Genomic DNA, 15,240 nt, shown 5'->3' on the forward strand with positions numbered 1-15,240 from the left:
CTGAAGGGTGTAAAATGTAAGTAAATACAATCATTATAGTTAAGGACACTGGAGATGGAGACGGAGTAGTTTTTCTTCATGTAGCTATCTATTTGTGAGCAATAAGGGGATGGAAACACAATGAATGCTGTAGGGATTCAAAGAGGGAAAAGATCATCCTGAATTTCTAGCTCTATTCAGAGCTAGAAATGGCAAGATAGGTATCAGAAAAGGAACCTTAAGAATATGTTCTTAAGGTCCTGAACAAGTTCAGGGCTTCCCTGGTGGTCCAGAGGTTAAAAATCCACCTACAAATGCAGGGGACACTGGTTCAATGATTCTTGATCTGGAAAGGGATCATGCCCCACTTGCCCCACATGCTGCGGGGCAACTAAGGGCGTGTGCCAGAACTACTGAGCTCAGGTGCCCTAGAGCACATGCTTCACAAGAGAAGTCACCACAATGAGAAGCACACAACTGCAACTAAAGCATAGCTCCCCCACTCCACCACAACTAGAGAAAGCTGGCACACAGCAAGGAAGACCCAGTGCAAGCAAAAATAAATAAATCTTTTAAAAAAAGAATATGTTGGTTTAGGAGGCAGAACTGGCAGCAGTAGGTTGGTTCTAATCAGGGGAACCAGTTTAGATAAAATCATGGAGGCAGGAAGGCAGGCACACAGTACATTGGAGGAAGGCTGGAAGATAAGTTTTGAAACACAGCCTTGGTTGTAGATAAATGGTCTTGAATGCCAGAATGAGAATTCAGTAGGGATTAGAGAGTTCTTGATGGTGTTAGACCAACAGAATGATATAACAAAAATTGTTGAAAATACTCATCTAGGGTTGGGTCATGGGCTCTGAGCGGCCCCTGCCCAATGGCAGCAGTAGTTCTAGGGGGAGACACCGTGGGTCCTGAATGTATCTTCCCCAATCAGACTGAGGAACTGGGGCCACATTGGGGCCCCATGGAAGGCACTGGGGATTGGAGCAGTGAGGAACCAGAGGAAGAACAAGAGGAAAGAGGAGCAGGACCAGCTGGCTACTCCTACCAGCCTCTGAACCAAGATCCTGAACAAGAGAAGGTGGAACTGGTACCAGTGAGGGATGGAGAAGATGTAATTGCTGATATTCAAGATCAGACCCAGGCCCTGGGGCTTCATTTGCCAGACCCACCACTAGAAAATGAGGACGAAGATAAGCAGGGAGCTACAGCATTCAACAACCACAGCTCTATTCCCATGGACCCAGAACATGTAGAGCTGGTGAAAAGGACAATGGCTGGCATAAACCTGCCTGTGCCAGGGGTTCCTGCCTGGGCTCATGAGATATCAGATGCCCAGTGGGAAGATGTGGTACAGAAGGCCCTCCAAGCCCGGCAGGCCACCCCTGCCTGGAAGTGACCACCCTGAGAGCTGCCATAACTCCCTACATTCCAGGCCAGAACCAGCACAGGACTGAACACATCCTGGTTGTCACATCCATCTCCATCCTCCCCAGCTCCCCTCCACATCAAGGCAAATCAGACTTCTTCTCAGACACCCACCTTATTCAGTTCTGTACATATGGGGATATCGGCCCAAGTCCCACCCACCTTAGCATGTGTCACTCTGTGGAGAATAAAGAACCCTATGTACACAGCCAAAAAAAAAAAAAAAAAAAAGACAGAATACCCAACTAACAACATTTTGAAACACATACTGGCAGAGGGAGCTCTGCAGAGGAAAATCAGTTTTTAAAATAAGGCTATTGTGATGACATAAGCAATAAGTAAGATTACTCTTATCTATCTTATCTACATGTGATAATAAAAACAGAAAGAAGGAAATGAAAGGCACGCGAGAGGTAAAATACACAAAGCTTGTAAACAATGCAGAAAGCAAGGTCAAGCGGGGTTTCAGAAGAATGGAGATGCTAGTGCCAAAACAGGCAAGCTAGAGAAAGGTGCGTGGAGTCAAGAGAGAAGATGAAATTATTCTGTGAACACTATTAAAATAGAAACATCTAAAGAAACAGAAACATCTAGGAGCAAACAGAAACTCCTGGCAAAAGTTTGGATTAAAGAGAAAGAAGTCATAAAAATAAAATAAGAAATGCTAGAAAAATCAAACACTAGAAAGAAATTTTTAAATGTCACTTTTTAAAAAATGAGGCCACTGACAATTTTCCAAATGATATGGGGTGGGAGGTGGGAGGGGGGTTCAGGATTGGGAACTCTTGTACACCCGTGGCTGATTCATGTCAATGTATGGCAAAACCAATACAGTATTGTAAAGCAGAATAAAGTAAAAATAAAAATTAAAAAAAAGAAAAGAAAAAAAAATAGAGAGAGACAGAAACCAGACAAGTAGAGAAGTGAAAACATGAGTAGTGAGAAAGTAGAAATGAAGAGTATAAATCATACTTTTAAACATTGTAATAGAAAAACTTAGTCAATAATAAAATATTGGTTAAAGTTTTAACTAATATAAAGATATTTAACTAATGTAAAGATAGTTCTACTATCTCTCTGGAGAAGATAGTAGAATACTATGGCTTTTTACCAACAGGATGAAAAGTATTTCAATATTTTAACAGTTGGCTTTGCCTTAATAGGGTATGTTGGTTGCATAAAAGCCCTGAACTTTCCCTAAGGAAACTCAAGCACAAACACAACAAGAATACATGAAAGGAATTTTTAAGCAATCCTGATTCACTATAAAACAGAAAATCGATGAAAAAAGTTGTGGTCAATTCATATAATGGAATACTCTACAATAATTAAAATAAAGTATAGCTACAGGCAATGTGGATAAAATCTCACAAAAATAGGTGAGAGGGAAAAAAGCCATGAAAGAACACATGCCCTATGACTCTATCCATATAACTTCTAATCTGTTAAACTAAACTATATTGTATAGAGAAGCATAAATCATAAAAGAAATGCAAGAAAATTATTACTAGCATTGTGAAAGAGAAGGATGGATATAGAAGGGATTCTGAGGCACTGGAGATGTTTTTTAATTTCATAATTATTTGATAACTTATCTAATAGGTTTAATGACCTTTATAATTAACTGTTGACTTAACCAATAAGTTTAATGACCTTTTCTATGTTATCTTATATTTTGCAATAAAGGAAAAAAAAACAAGTAAACAAAAATCTCCCAATAACATTTGGAAGAAATGAGGGTTTGCAGCTGAAACAAGACAGCACAAATGATGACGTGAAGAGATGGGCAAAGTTTCAGATTACAGCAAACAAAAAGAAGAGAAAATGATTGGAGAACACAAGAGCCAAAATGGTATTTATTCAAAGTCAATTCATTACAGGACATAGAGCACCCTGGATAGAAGTAGAAGAGCTTCTTAAATCAGAGAGAAACTTCCGAGGCAAATTTCCCAAAGAAAATGGGCACCAAGGGAAAAGTAAGCAAATACACCATTTCTTTGATCAATTCTTTTGGGATTTTGTGTGTGTGCATGTCTCTTTGTACATCTGCTAAAAGAAGTTTCCTTGGGTATTGCTCTCAGAAAGCAGCAATTTAAAGCTGATCAAAAGCTAAGTCCCAGGGAATTCCCTGGAGGTCCAGTGGTTAGGACTCTGCACTTCCACTGCAGAGGCACGGGTTCGATTCCTGGTCAAGGAATTAAGATTCTGCATGCCACATGGCCAGCCAGAAAAAGAAGCTAAGTCCCCATCAAGAGATGTATGGATAAAGAAGATGTGGTATACACACACACACACACACACACATATACATATACACACACACACATACACACACACACACACACACACACACACACACAATGAACGTTCAGTTCAGTTCTGTCGCCCAGTCGTGTCCGACTATTTGTGACCCCATGGACCGCAGCATGCCAGGCTTCCCTGTCCATCACCAGCTCCCAGAGCTTACTCAAACTCATGTCCATTGAGTCGGTGATGCCATCCAACCATCTCAACCTCTGTCATCCCCTTCTCTTCCCACCTTCAATCTTTCCCAGCATCAGGGTCTTTTCCAGTGAGTCAGTTCTGCACATCAGGTGGCCAAAATATTGGAGTTTCAGCTTCAGCATCATTCCTTCCAATGATTTTAAAACTCAACATTCAGAAAACTAAGATCATGGCATCCGATCCCATCATTTCATGCAAATAGATGGGCAAACAATGGAAACAGTGAGAGACTTTATTTTCTTAGGCTCCAAAATTACTGCAGATGGTGACTGCAGCCAAGAAATTAAAAGATGCTTGCTCCTTGGAAGAAAAGCTATGACCAATCTAGACATAATATTTAAAAAGCAGAGACCAATTATACTTCAAAACCAAATAGAAAAAGAGGTCGGGTTTGTGGTTACCAGAAGCAGGGCGGGGGTGAGGGGCATGGGGGTTGAGGGGGGTGTGGAGAGGAAGAATTGCATGAAGTTAGTCAAAAGGTACAAACTTCCAAACCTCCAGTTATAAGACAAATAAGTAGTAGAGATATAATGTACAACATGGTAAATATAATCAACACTGCTATATGTTATACTTAAAAGTTGTTAAGGTAAATCCTAAGAGTTATCACAGGAAAAATTTTATTTCTTCCTTTAATTTTATGTCATATGAGATGATGGAGGTTCACTAACCCCACTGTAGTAATCATTTCATCATGTATGTATGTCAGATCATTATCCTATATACCCCTTGAACTTATACAGGGCTGTATATCAATCATATTTTAACAAATCTGAAGAAAAAAAATAAAGATGATCAAAAGGATATGAGTGACCTCCATGCTAGGAATTTACTCTAGAAAATAATTGAACTTGCCAAAATGCTAACTACAAGGGTGTTCAATCAAATACTATTTATAGTGGCCCAAAAAAGAGAGATTTCAGTACCTGTGCCATAATCATAAAATTTGTATTTGTTAACATTTTAGAAAAGAATATGGAAAATATTCAATGTATATTAATAAGTAGAAAAGAGATTTTAAAAATTACATACAATTTTGTCCCAAGTGAAAAAGCTCAAAGGATCTACCTCAAAATCATAAAGTAGAAGACAAAATTACAGATGGGTTTTGTGGGTTTTTTTTCTTATTTGCATTTCTATGTTTCACTTATAATAAGACTAATGATATTTAAAATACAATTCAAATTGCATAACAAGTATCAAAAATATGTGTTCATGTGAACAAAGACTAGGAATATCATACCAAAAGTAAATATAGTAGCATTAGAATGAAGTATAGGTTTATTTCTTTCTACTTTCCTTCAATACTACCTATATTTAAAATTAAAAATAAAATGTTATGGGGCTAAAATTATAGATTATGGAATCTTTAATGCTTCATTTCTTTTCATATATTTGTATCCAGATTTCAAAGGGACAAATCTTTAATGTACATTTCACTGATAAATTTAATAATTATGTAAGCCTCATTTCTTAAACTTTTTTGTGCATATGAATCACATGGGGATCTTGTTCAAAAGCAGGTTTTGATTCAGTGGATTTTGGACAGGGCTTATAGCTCTAGCAAGTTCCCAGGTGATGTTGCTGGTGTCAAGGAGGTTCACATTTTGAGCAAGTTGTAAAACACATCTGCTCTAGCAATAAGGATTCAGGTAATGCAGAGCTGATAAATCAATCGCTCAATCATAAAATACATATTGGTCATCTACTCTCTCCAAATCCTATAAATTTATCCTCTGTTCTGGAGAGGGAGAAAAATCAAGGCCTTACATTAAGGTAAATTTTAATATACCTGTTCTTTTCAAAAATTAAAAGTGCAATGACTATAATGTAGACTTTAACTTCCTATTGTCAAGTAAGATCCCTTGTCTTTACAATAACTATGTATAACATCCAGCCACAAACCCCAAAACTCTCTTTCATGAAATAATGGTATCAACATGTCCTTTCACTTTTTTCCACGATATTTTTCTTTCTCTTTCTTCCTCCCTTTTGTCCTTTCCCCCTGCCCCTTTCCTCCTTTCTCTCAGATTATTAAATGCAAAGCAGCTATCGCCTGGGAAGCAAACAAGCCCCTCAGCATTGAAGAGGTTGAAGTAGGTCCCCCCAAGGATCATGAAGTTCGAATTCAGGTAAGTATGGGCTTTCCCAGGGCAGGATAAACAAGACACCAAATGCTGACTTGGCTTGGGTCAGGTCAGACCTATGTGGTTTGACTGAGAGTCTCAGGAGTTTCCCACTGTGGGGGATTATGTTTTTAGGTTCACATCAAAAACAGGTATTTATTCCCAGGAAGGATAAATTATAAGAATCAGACACAGGAATTTACATTAGATTAGAATTAGGTAGGTTTTCTTTTTGTTTTCCAGTTGCCAGTTATTGACAGATGTTTTAAAAGGAAGATTGAGAGTTTGGTTCAAAATAAGAAAAGATCTGAAGTGCTAAGGGTCTTGGGTGCTCACAGGAGGGAACAGAAGCGAGAGGGCAGGAAGAAGAGACGGTACTGAGCAGAGAGGCATCATAGATGACAAGGTGGGTCAATTTCTCTATTTTCCCTACAGTTGACCTGGCTTATATTTTTCCTCGGGATCACCCAGTAAGAGTTTTTGCCTGAGAATGAATGAGATATCCTCATGAACAGAATCTTGAAGAATAAAGCAGGGATACTTTCTAATTAATTAAGATAATCCTTTATTTGATATAGCCCTTTTAACTATAAAAGTTTATTACCTCAATTGTATTTCATTTAGTATCAATAAAATCTGAACAAGCCCTGGAAGCCTGTGTTCCCTGCACTCCCTCTAATAGACTTTTATTACCTTTGATTTCTCCTGTCCTAGAGACAGTGACTGCCAATCCTCTGTGTGATTTTTCAGGGACAGTGAAAGGAAGAAAACAAAGATGCATTAAGAGGAAAGAATATATGCTAATATATTTTTAACTGTTCCTTTTATTTTTCAAAATGCAGTTCTTTTATTGACCTCAGTGAGTGTTGTTAAGTTTCAAGGTGTCATTGGCCTAAAATTATCCTAACCACCCTAATGATATAATTACAGAAACAGGACTCAAGTCTGTGATTGCTTTGCAGATAATTGCCACCGCCCTGTGCCATTCTGATGCCCATATCCTCCATCCTCAATTTGAGGGGGGGTTTTTTCCAGTGATCCTTGGCCATGAGGCTGCAGGAATTGTGGAAAGTGTTGGGCCAGGAGTGACCAACTTCAAACCAGGTATTTTAATTTCTGGTTCCAACTAAACAGAAACATCAGGGTATTTCAGGGATAATTTCTGCTACAGTCTTGCCTTTGCATGCTATAATCGATCTCTACTTACATAAGGGGACCATCTTTTCCAAAGCAAAACTAAGACACACAATCTATCACAATCTAGCAATGAGGCAGAATATCTGCAGTCAGAACTGTCTAATGAAATCTGGAAAACACATTCACTTTATTTACATCCAGCACTGAGAAGTTGTCCTACGAAGCAAAGCTACAAAGTGAGCTTACACTGAAGCCTCCATGGGGGCACAGATGACAATTTACAGCAACCTTCTCTAAATAAAACAGAACTATTTTAATATATAAAGACTGAAGACTCTTAGGTAGCTTAAGTGGGAAATATTATGCATATGTCCATGTTAGCTGAAACGTGTTCTTGGGAACTTGTAAGATAAATATATATAAAGCATGCCAATAGCCGAAATTATTTACTTTACATGTTGTAACAGATCCACCAAATACTAGAATATGAGCTAGGCAATTGTCACTTATCTAGGATGAACCATATCCTTCTTTCCTCCTTTAATGATGATGTTCCAAATTGAGAGGTATATTAGTATCTTTCTGTTAGGTAGTTAGAATAGGAAACAGGAGTCCAGAATGGCGGTGGCTAAAAGACAAGGAAAGGGACAAGCCCGCGAAAATAGAAGAAAGGAAGTGCCGAGGACCACAGTGAGGACCTCAGGTAGAACAAACAGCACTCCTGGCTAGCCCAATTTACATAGGGCAGGCCCAGGGGGAGGAAAAAACATGTAAAAAGAGGAGCCAAAGGGCTGGGGTCTCTCTCTCTCCCGCGCACTGGGGTACTCTTCTCTTCGCGTCTTTGGGTCGGCATGCCCTCATGCCTAGAGGATGGATTTTCCTCCTATTTTCGAAATAAAATAGAGCTGTAACACTGATTTGTCTAAGAGCTATAACACAGTCTGTCCAAGACCCAAGAGCTGTGACACGCCGAGGGCTTTAATGTCTCATGACATTTCTATTCCAAACAAGATTATAGAAGCAAATCGCTCTTAATTTGAAATCTATAAAGAAGTCCAGCCAATTAAGGCACAGCTCTGCCACTCACTGGCTGTGTAACCTTAGTCAGCTAAGTCACTTTTCTGTGACTCAATTTAGATTTCCATTTTCTAAAATGGGGATAATAATAGTACCCATCTCAAAGAGTTGTTCTGAGAATTAAAGAGATAATATATGCAAGCAGTTAGAATGGTGACTGACACATACTAAAGGTTGAACAAATGTCAATTATCATTATTAGACTTTAGTCATCAGAGGCTAGACGTCTTTGTTAAATTCAAATTGAATAAAAAGTAGAAAAATGTAGAATTTGAGTGAACTATGGGTGAAACATGGAGATGATATATAACTTACTCTTCATATCAAGCCTATTGCCCACATCTCCTATAATTAAGGTGTTTACAAATGTAATAAATAATAGGCATGATATAGTAAATATTAGTCATGATGCAGAGTGTTGCAAGGACAACAGAGTGTCAGACAGGATTCTGCACCTGATGGTATCAATACAGATGTGTTGCTTGACTGTCCAGCCCAGAAAAAAAGAAAAAAAAAAAGATAACATATGCAGTACTTGGGAGAATCAGCAATCTTGTAGGTTAACAAAGTATTGTAGCTACCTATACTTCCTATCGAATATAAGATATATACGATAAAGAATAGTGTTTTCCACCAATTCACCTGGTGAAAACTATTTATAAGTAACAACCACGCATCATCCAACACATGGCCTTTTTTTTCTAGGTGACAAAGTAATTCCACTCTACGCACCTCAATGTGGAAAATGCAAGTTCTGTCTGAGTCCACGGACAAATTTTTGTGGAAAACTCAAGTAAGCTCTATAAGCTATTAGTAAGATAGCTGGTACAAATATTTTGAGCAGTATATTGGCATACCTAAATGGAGTTGAAAATGTTCATATTCTGTACCCACCAATTCTTGGTGTGTATAAGAAGCCATTGCAAAATCACACAAAAGGACATGTACTAGTGTGATCACTGCCACATTGTAATAACAAGAAATTGAAAATAGGGCAAATGTCTATCAATAGGAGAACATATTAACAATCATTGTGTAGTAACACAATGGAATTACCATATAAAAGTGAGAATGGCTAAACTTGCTCTGAATGTTTCAACCCAGAATAATCTCACACATATAATGGTAAGGGAAAGAAGTGAGTTTATGACATATATTTAGCCATATACAATAACAATACCATATACTGTATTGTTTATGGTTTATCTGAATATAGTAAAGAAAATGATAAGTACCAAATTGAGAATAATAGCTACTCAGGGTTGTTGCTGAGCCATGAAAGACTGGGATTCTTGGCCTCCAGAGGAGAGGAATTCAGTCTGGGGCCAGTGACAAGGCTTGATTACTCAGAGCTTTTATGTAATAAAGTTTTATTAAAGTATAAAAGAGAGAAAGCTTCTGACATAGATATCAGAAGAGGGCAGACAGAATGCCTCCCCCACCACCGCCCACTAGTCTTTAGTGGGATATTATATAGTTTCTAGCAGGCTGCTAATTAGAGTAAGGAAATGTCTCAAAACTCAGAGTGGTACCAGGCCTCTCACCCACAACAAGCATTTTGAGATAACATTGGCACAAGTGAGTCATCCCGGGCCATAAAACTATTGCCATGAATCTTGAAGAAAGGCAGGTTTCCAAGCAAATATATGGTTTCATTAACATAGATTAGGAGAACAATTGTATGAGTAAAATATATTGGGTTCTGAGTCTTAGGTGGAAGCTACTTGAAGACAGACTCTAGGGTAAATACATAGTTCATTAACGTAGCTTAAGAGAAATATTTTCATAAGAAAAATGCATTGGTTTGCTCAAGGTTTGAGAAAAGTCAGGTTCAGGTGGAGCCTGGTGTTGTTGTGTCAACACAGAATTTTAAGAGAAACCTCCTTTTAAGTTTGTATAGAGAAAGGGGGAAAAAATCTGACACTTGTAGTTGTTTCCTTCTGCCACTTAACACAGAGATAAAAAAACGTATGACACTTGCACCCCATTTCCTCCGTTTGGAGACCCCTAGCCTTCCTGCCTTTTACCCTCTCATTCCCGCCTTTTCTTTTAGGAGAATTATGTTGTCTAGGGAAAGGGGAGTCATTCTCATTCTGTAACTGCTTCCAAGCTGATAACGGGCATTGTCCCTAAATTGGTGAGGCAACCTATTCTCCTAACCTTCATATTGAGGGTCTCTGATCCAGGGGCCCCAAGTAGTAGTTGGAGGAAGCTGCGGCAGTCAACAGGAGTTTGAGAAACCATTTGTAACTTAAAAACCTCCATGCAACTAGAAAGAAATCCAGCTACACAGTTACAGATGCAGAGAGCAAACAGCAAAAACAGAACAATAAGCAAAAAGTCACATTATGTCCATAGTTAAGGTACAAAGTGTTGCACCTGTCGATTTTAGGATTGTTAGATGTCATCAGATTAATGAGGTATCACATATGATTATTGTTATCGAAGGTAGTCACAGATTTGGAGAAAGTCCTTTCCCTGAAGTGGAAGGACTCCCACCACGGGAAGCCATCCACTGATGAAGAGGGGGGCACTCCACAGACCCAGTAGTTACATAGATTGTGGAATGCAGTGTGGGAGTGAGCCCAGGACAGGAAGGCATAATCTTCAGGATCAAACAGCAGACTCAGGAATTTTGGAGTCAGCAGAAGCAGGCTCACATAAATTATCAGGCCCATCTGAAAAGTACAGAATAAGAGCATAGAAGGTAAAGGCATAAAATGACATCACTTAGTTCTGGTCAGGGTGCCACTTCTTAACTCAAGTGTGGTGCTCCCATGAATCAATTCCTGGCACTTTGACAGCTGTGGGAGAAGAAAGAATAACCTGGTAAGGGCCTTCCCAGAGGGGCTTGAGGGATTGGCCCCCAGATCCCAATGCTTTTGTCAGGACCTCTGTTCTTGGCTCAAACAGAAGCTTTTTGACTCAGAGGCTGGGTCAGGAGTTACCTCCCAGAGTTCCTTTAACGTCTGTTGAAAAGCTGAGAGCTGAGTTACATAATTGGTTAATTCCCAGGCTTTAGGAAAACTTTTCCATTGAGCATTTTCAGGAATTACTGATCGTCCATCCTCAGACTGTAACCATCCTTTATCAGTAAACTTTGCTCCTCTTTTCTCATGTCTTTCTAATTCTTCCTCAGTGTTTTGTGGTTTTCCTTATCCACAGGACCTCTCCAGATCAAAGTCCTCTGCAGTGAAGGGGTTTCCTTAAGTGCCACCTTTCTGACTTGACAGCCAGCTGATTACCCTTGGCTCCTTTACTCCTGTCCCTGCTGTGCTCTTTGCAATGCATAACAGCTACTTCTTTAGGACAATATATAGCAGTTAAAAGTCTCTCAATCTCTCTGAAATGTTTTTAGTAGGTTCTCCTGTTGCTATTTTAAATGGTCTTTCTTTCCAATTTGCAGCATGAGCATGAAAAGTCAAATAAGCCTACTTAGAATCAGTGTAGATATTTACTCACTGCCCTTTGCTTAACTCAAGAGCCAGAATCACAATCTCCACTAGCTGAGCACTTGTTCCCTGGGAGAGATTTTGCTTCTAAAACCTGTTTAGCCATTACCATGGCATAACCTGCTTTATGCTTCTATCCCGAACAAAAGAACTGCCATCTGTAAATATTTCCATGTTAGGATTGTCTAATGGGGTATCCATCAGATCTTCCCAAGCTGCATAAAGTTAGAAATTGGGAACAATCATGATCAGGTGTCTCATTTTCCTTTTCAGGAAGGAAAGTGGCAGGATTTAAGTTTCCACAAACTTTAAGATTAGTTATTTGTCCTTCTAACAACAATGACTGATATTTAAGAAGCCAACTGTCTGTCATCCAAATATTAACCTTAGAGTTTAAGAATACACTCCTGTAGGCTGCTGGTGAGGCCTTCGAGGTTGTGTCAAAAATCCCAAGGCCATACCTTTTCTTTCAGTGACAAACAAGTTAATTTCTGACCCTGTGGGCAAGCTCAAAGCTAGAGCTTGCAGAAGAACAGTCTGAAGAGCCTTAAAAGCCTTTGAGTATATGGAGACCAAAGCAGTTTGTCAGTTTGGGCTTGTTGAGTTTCAGTTATAAGCTTATACAAAGGCCGGGCAAGTTCCCCATAACTGGGAATCCAAATGCAGCAGTACCCTATGATTCCAAAAAATCCTCTCAATTGTCTTAAAGTCATAGGTAGAGGATGATTTAATATAGGTTTAACTCAGAAAGCAAACTTCAAATAAATGACTGAAAAATATTTGATTCATTCAGGAATTTCAGACAATAGAGTATAAGGATTAGGCACCGTGGGGTGTAAAGGAACTACAGCCTCATTTATTGTTTGTAAATCTTGAACTAGTCTCCATTTATCATTTGACTTCTTTATACCCAGAATAGGAATGTTGCATGGATTGTTACAGGGAATTAATAGCCCCAGCTCCTTTAAATTCTCAATAATAGGTTTTAACTCTCCCTTAACCTCAGGTTTCAGTGGATACTGCTTTTTATGTGAAAATAAGTGTGGGTATTCGAGCTTGACAACTACAGGAATAGCGTTTTGTGCTTGACCCACAGACTTTCCATCAGCCAACACTCTCGGATTTACATTTTGTCCAATTAAAGGGAGAGAAAGGTAGGTCTCTATATTCACAAAAACAGGCATGGACCTTACTCACTATATCCCTCCCCAAAATGGGTAATGGAGACTCTGGTATGATCAGAAACTCGTATGAAAATAGCAGAGTTTGAAACTCGTATGAAAATGCATACTGAAATGATAACATTTGGCTCGTCCAGACAGTCCCATTACAGAAGCAGATCTGGGAGAAAGTGGGCCAGGGGCTTCTGTAAGCACAGAATAAGTTGCCCCAGTGTCCAAAAGGAAATCGACGGATTGGCACCCCTACAGTTATTAATACTCAGAGTTCCTCAGATTTACATTAGGACGGGAGCTTGTGTGGGGACCCCTGGGCACCTTCAATCCTGATTGTCTTGGGAGTCTGACCCCTGAAACCTATGCCTCTGGGGGCAGTCTCTCCTCCAGTGTGGTCCCTTGCAGATCGAACATGGAGCCAAGCGACTTAGATGCCTGAGGGCAATCCTGTTTGAGGTGCCCCTCCTTTCCACAGGAATAGCAAGCCTATCCCTTTTCACCTGGGTCCCTCTGGCAATTTTTCTCGGGCTGTTTAAGAATGGTTCAGACAGCCATTACAAGGGGTTCCGCCTGTTCTTTTGTCATTCTCTGCCTTTCTTTCCTCATATTCCCTGCCAGAATAGACTGTCTGAGCCTGTGGCAACAGATTATCTAGACTGATTTGGCCCATATGCCTGTTTTAATAGCTTACAGCAGATATCTGGAGCCGATTGAGTGAAAAATCTATCTTTTAAGATCACTCTTCCCTCTTCATTTTCGGGATCAGTCTACCTAGGAATTCACCAGGAGCTTCCTTCTCTTCCTGTTCTGTTTTCTGTTTGCCAGTTTGGCATAGTTTAAAGACTTATTTTAAAGTCACGTGTTTGCCTGAGTCCTTTAAAAACACATCTGACAAAATGACTCTGATCCCATCTTTCTTTAGCTGTGTTACAGTCCCAATCTCATTCTGTAGTTGGGACCTCCTGATTCTTAGTGGGAAGGGTGGCTATCTTGTCCTCTATCTTCCCTACTGATTCGTTACCAAGCCATTCATCTCCATAAGCAACCGCTTTCCCCAAAACTCGAGTTTTTGAGGAAGGAGTTAGTGTTTGTCCCAAGACATACATCACACTCTTCCAAGTAAGGTCATAAAGCAGAGTAACACCCTTAAAAGCACTAATATATTTTTCTGGGTGCTCTAAACAGTCTCCTAGATCCTCCTTGATTCTTTGTATTTCTCGATAAGAAAAGGGCTTATTAACTCTCATAGACTAATTATTTCTCCCAGTGGGTGCTTCATGAAGATGCAACAGCTTGTGTGACTGTTCCTCAGCTCCTCTGGCTGCTCTGCGCATATGATCCCAGGGATAGACTGGAGAAACCTACTTTTCTTTATCTCTTTGTCTCCTGTCTTCCATCTCATCCTATATGTTACCCTTAGCTTTTGCTGTTGATAGGGCCCACATTGTATTGGAGAAGGAAATGGCAACCCACTCCAGTGTTCTTGCCTGAGGAATCCCAGGGATGGGGGAGCCTGGTGGGCTGCTGTCTATGGGGTCGCACAGAGTCAAACATGACTGAAGTGACTTAGCAGCAGCAGCAGGTCCCACATTGTAAGGCGAGTACAGAGAAAAAGAGAGCAAGCCGGGCAGTCAGGCAAGAAAAAGGAAATTTATTAGAGGGAAAAGAGAGGGTAACTGACTCTTAAAGAGAACGAGTGTTCTCCCTTTCTGACGGAGTCCTTCTTATACCCCATCAACGAAAAGTTCTCTGAAGGGATGGTCACACACCCGGATGTCTAGAATGTGGTGGTCTCGCAGCTTTGAGAAGTTAGGTGCCAGTGAGATAACCAAATGCCATTTGGGCAATTTGGTCAATCTCACAGATCACTGTGATTTATTCTTTGTTTGCGAGGTCGACATAAGAAGCCATCTTATCAATGAGACCCCACGTGGGCCCTAACACACATGGGGCCTCATTGTCAGAAAACCTGGGAGGGAAGATCCACTGCAACTAGGTGGGCTCCTCTCAAAAGCCCACCTCCGGTGGTCCCATCCATTGGACCTTGCCAAGAAACTGAGATGAGCTCCAGGATGGGACTCTCCACTTGCCTTGCTGGAGTGACATCCATACACCAGCCCACATTTCATCCATCAGTTTCGAGAGTGAGAGAAATCCCATTCCCTCAGACTCTCTCTCTCTCTCCTCTATTCCAAGTCCTAGCGCTAGGCAGGAGGATCCCCACAGCCCTCGGGCCCTGGGCCTCACGCCCCATCTGATTTTGAAATAGGGGACTCCCATTACAAAGCAGACTATTATTACTCCCTGAGAAAGTCCTGAGAATGGGGATGCCTTTTCTCTCAGACTTATCTCCTCGCT

General features: G+C 40.1%; 2 protein-coding genes and 1 non-coding gene across 3 annotated transcripts in view; all 3 read left to right on the top strand.

The window, feature by feature from the left end:
- Window positions 1–850: 850 nt before the first annotated feature.
- Window positions 851–1,381, top strand: LOC128049888 (male-enhanced antigen 1-like). Its single transcript, XM_052642207.1, has one exon. It carries the CDS (start codon window positions 857–859, stop codon window positions 1,379–1,381), a length of 525 nt encoding a protein of 174 aa, XP_052498167.1. The 5' UTR covers window positions 851–856.
- Window positions 1,382–3,368: 1,987 nt separating this feature from the next.
- Window positions 3,369–15,240, top strand: part of LOC128049681 (all-trans-retinol dehydrogenase [NAD(+)] ADH4-like) — a 38,681-nt gene continuing 26,809 nt past the window's right edge. Inside the window, exons 1-4 of the mRNA XM_052641990.1 lie at window positions 3,369–3,386; window positions 5,946–6,047; window positions 7,004–7,145; window positions 8,961–9,048. Of these exons, the coding sequence (XP_052497950.1) occupies window positions 3,369–3,386; window positions 5,946–6,047; window positions 7,004–7,145; window positions 8,961–9,048 (350 nt within the window). The remainder of the gene's footprint in view (window positions 3,387–5,945; window positions 6,048–7,003; window positions 7,146–8,960; window positions 9,049–15,240) is intronic.
- On the top strand, window positions 3,536–3,607 carry TRNAG-UCC (transfer RNA glycine (anticodon UCC)). Its single transcript has one exon. It is a non-coding gene; the product is annotated as a tRNA-Gly (tRNA).

This window comes from Budorcas taxicolor, chromosome 6 (assembly GCF_023091745.1).
Source record: "Budorcas taxicolor isolate Tak-1 chromosome 6, Takin1.1, whole genome shotgun sequence".
Taxonomy (NCBI): domain Eukaryota; kingdom Metazoa; phylum Chordata; class Mammalia; order Artiodactyla; family Bovidae; genus Budorcas; species Budorcas taxicolor.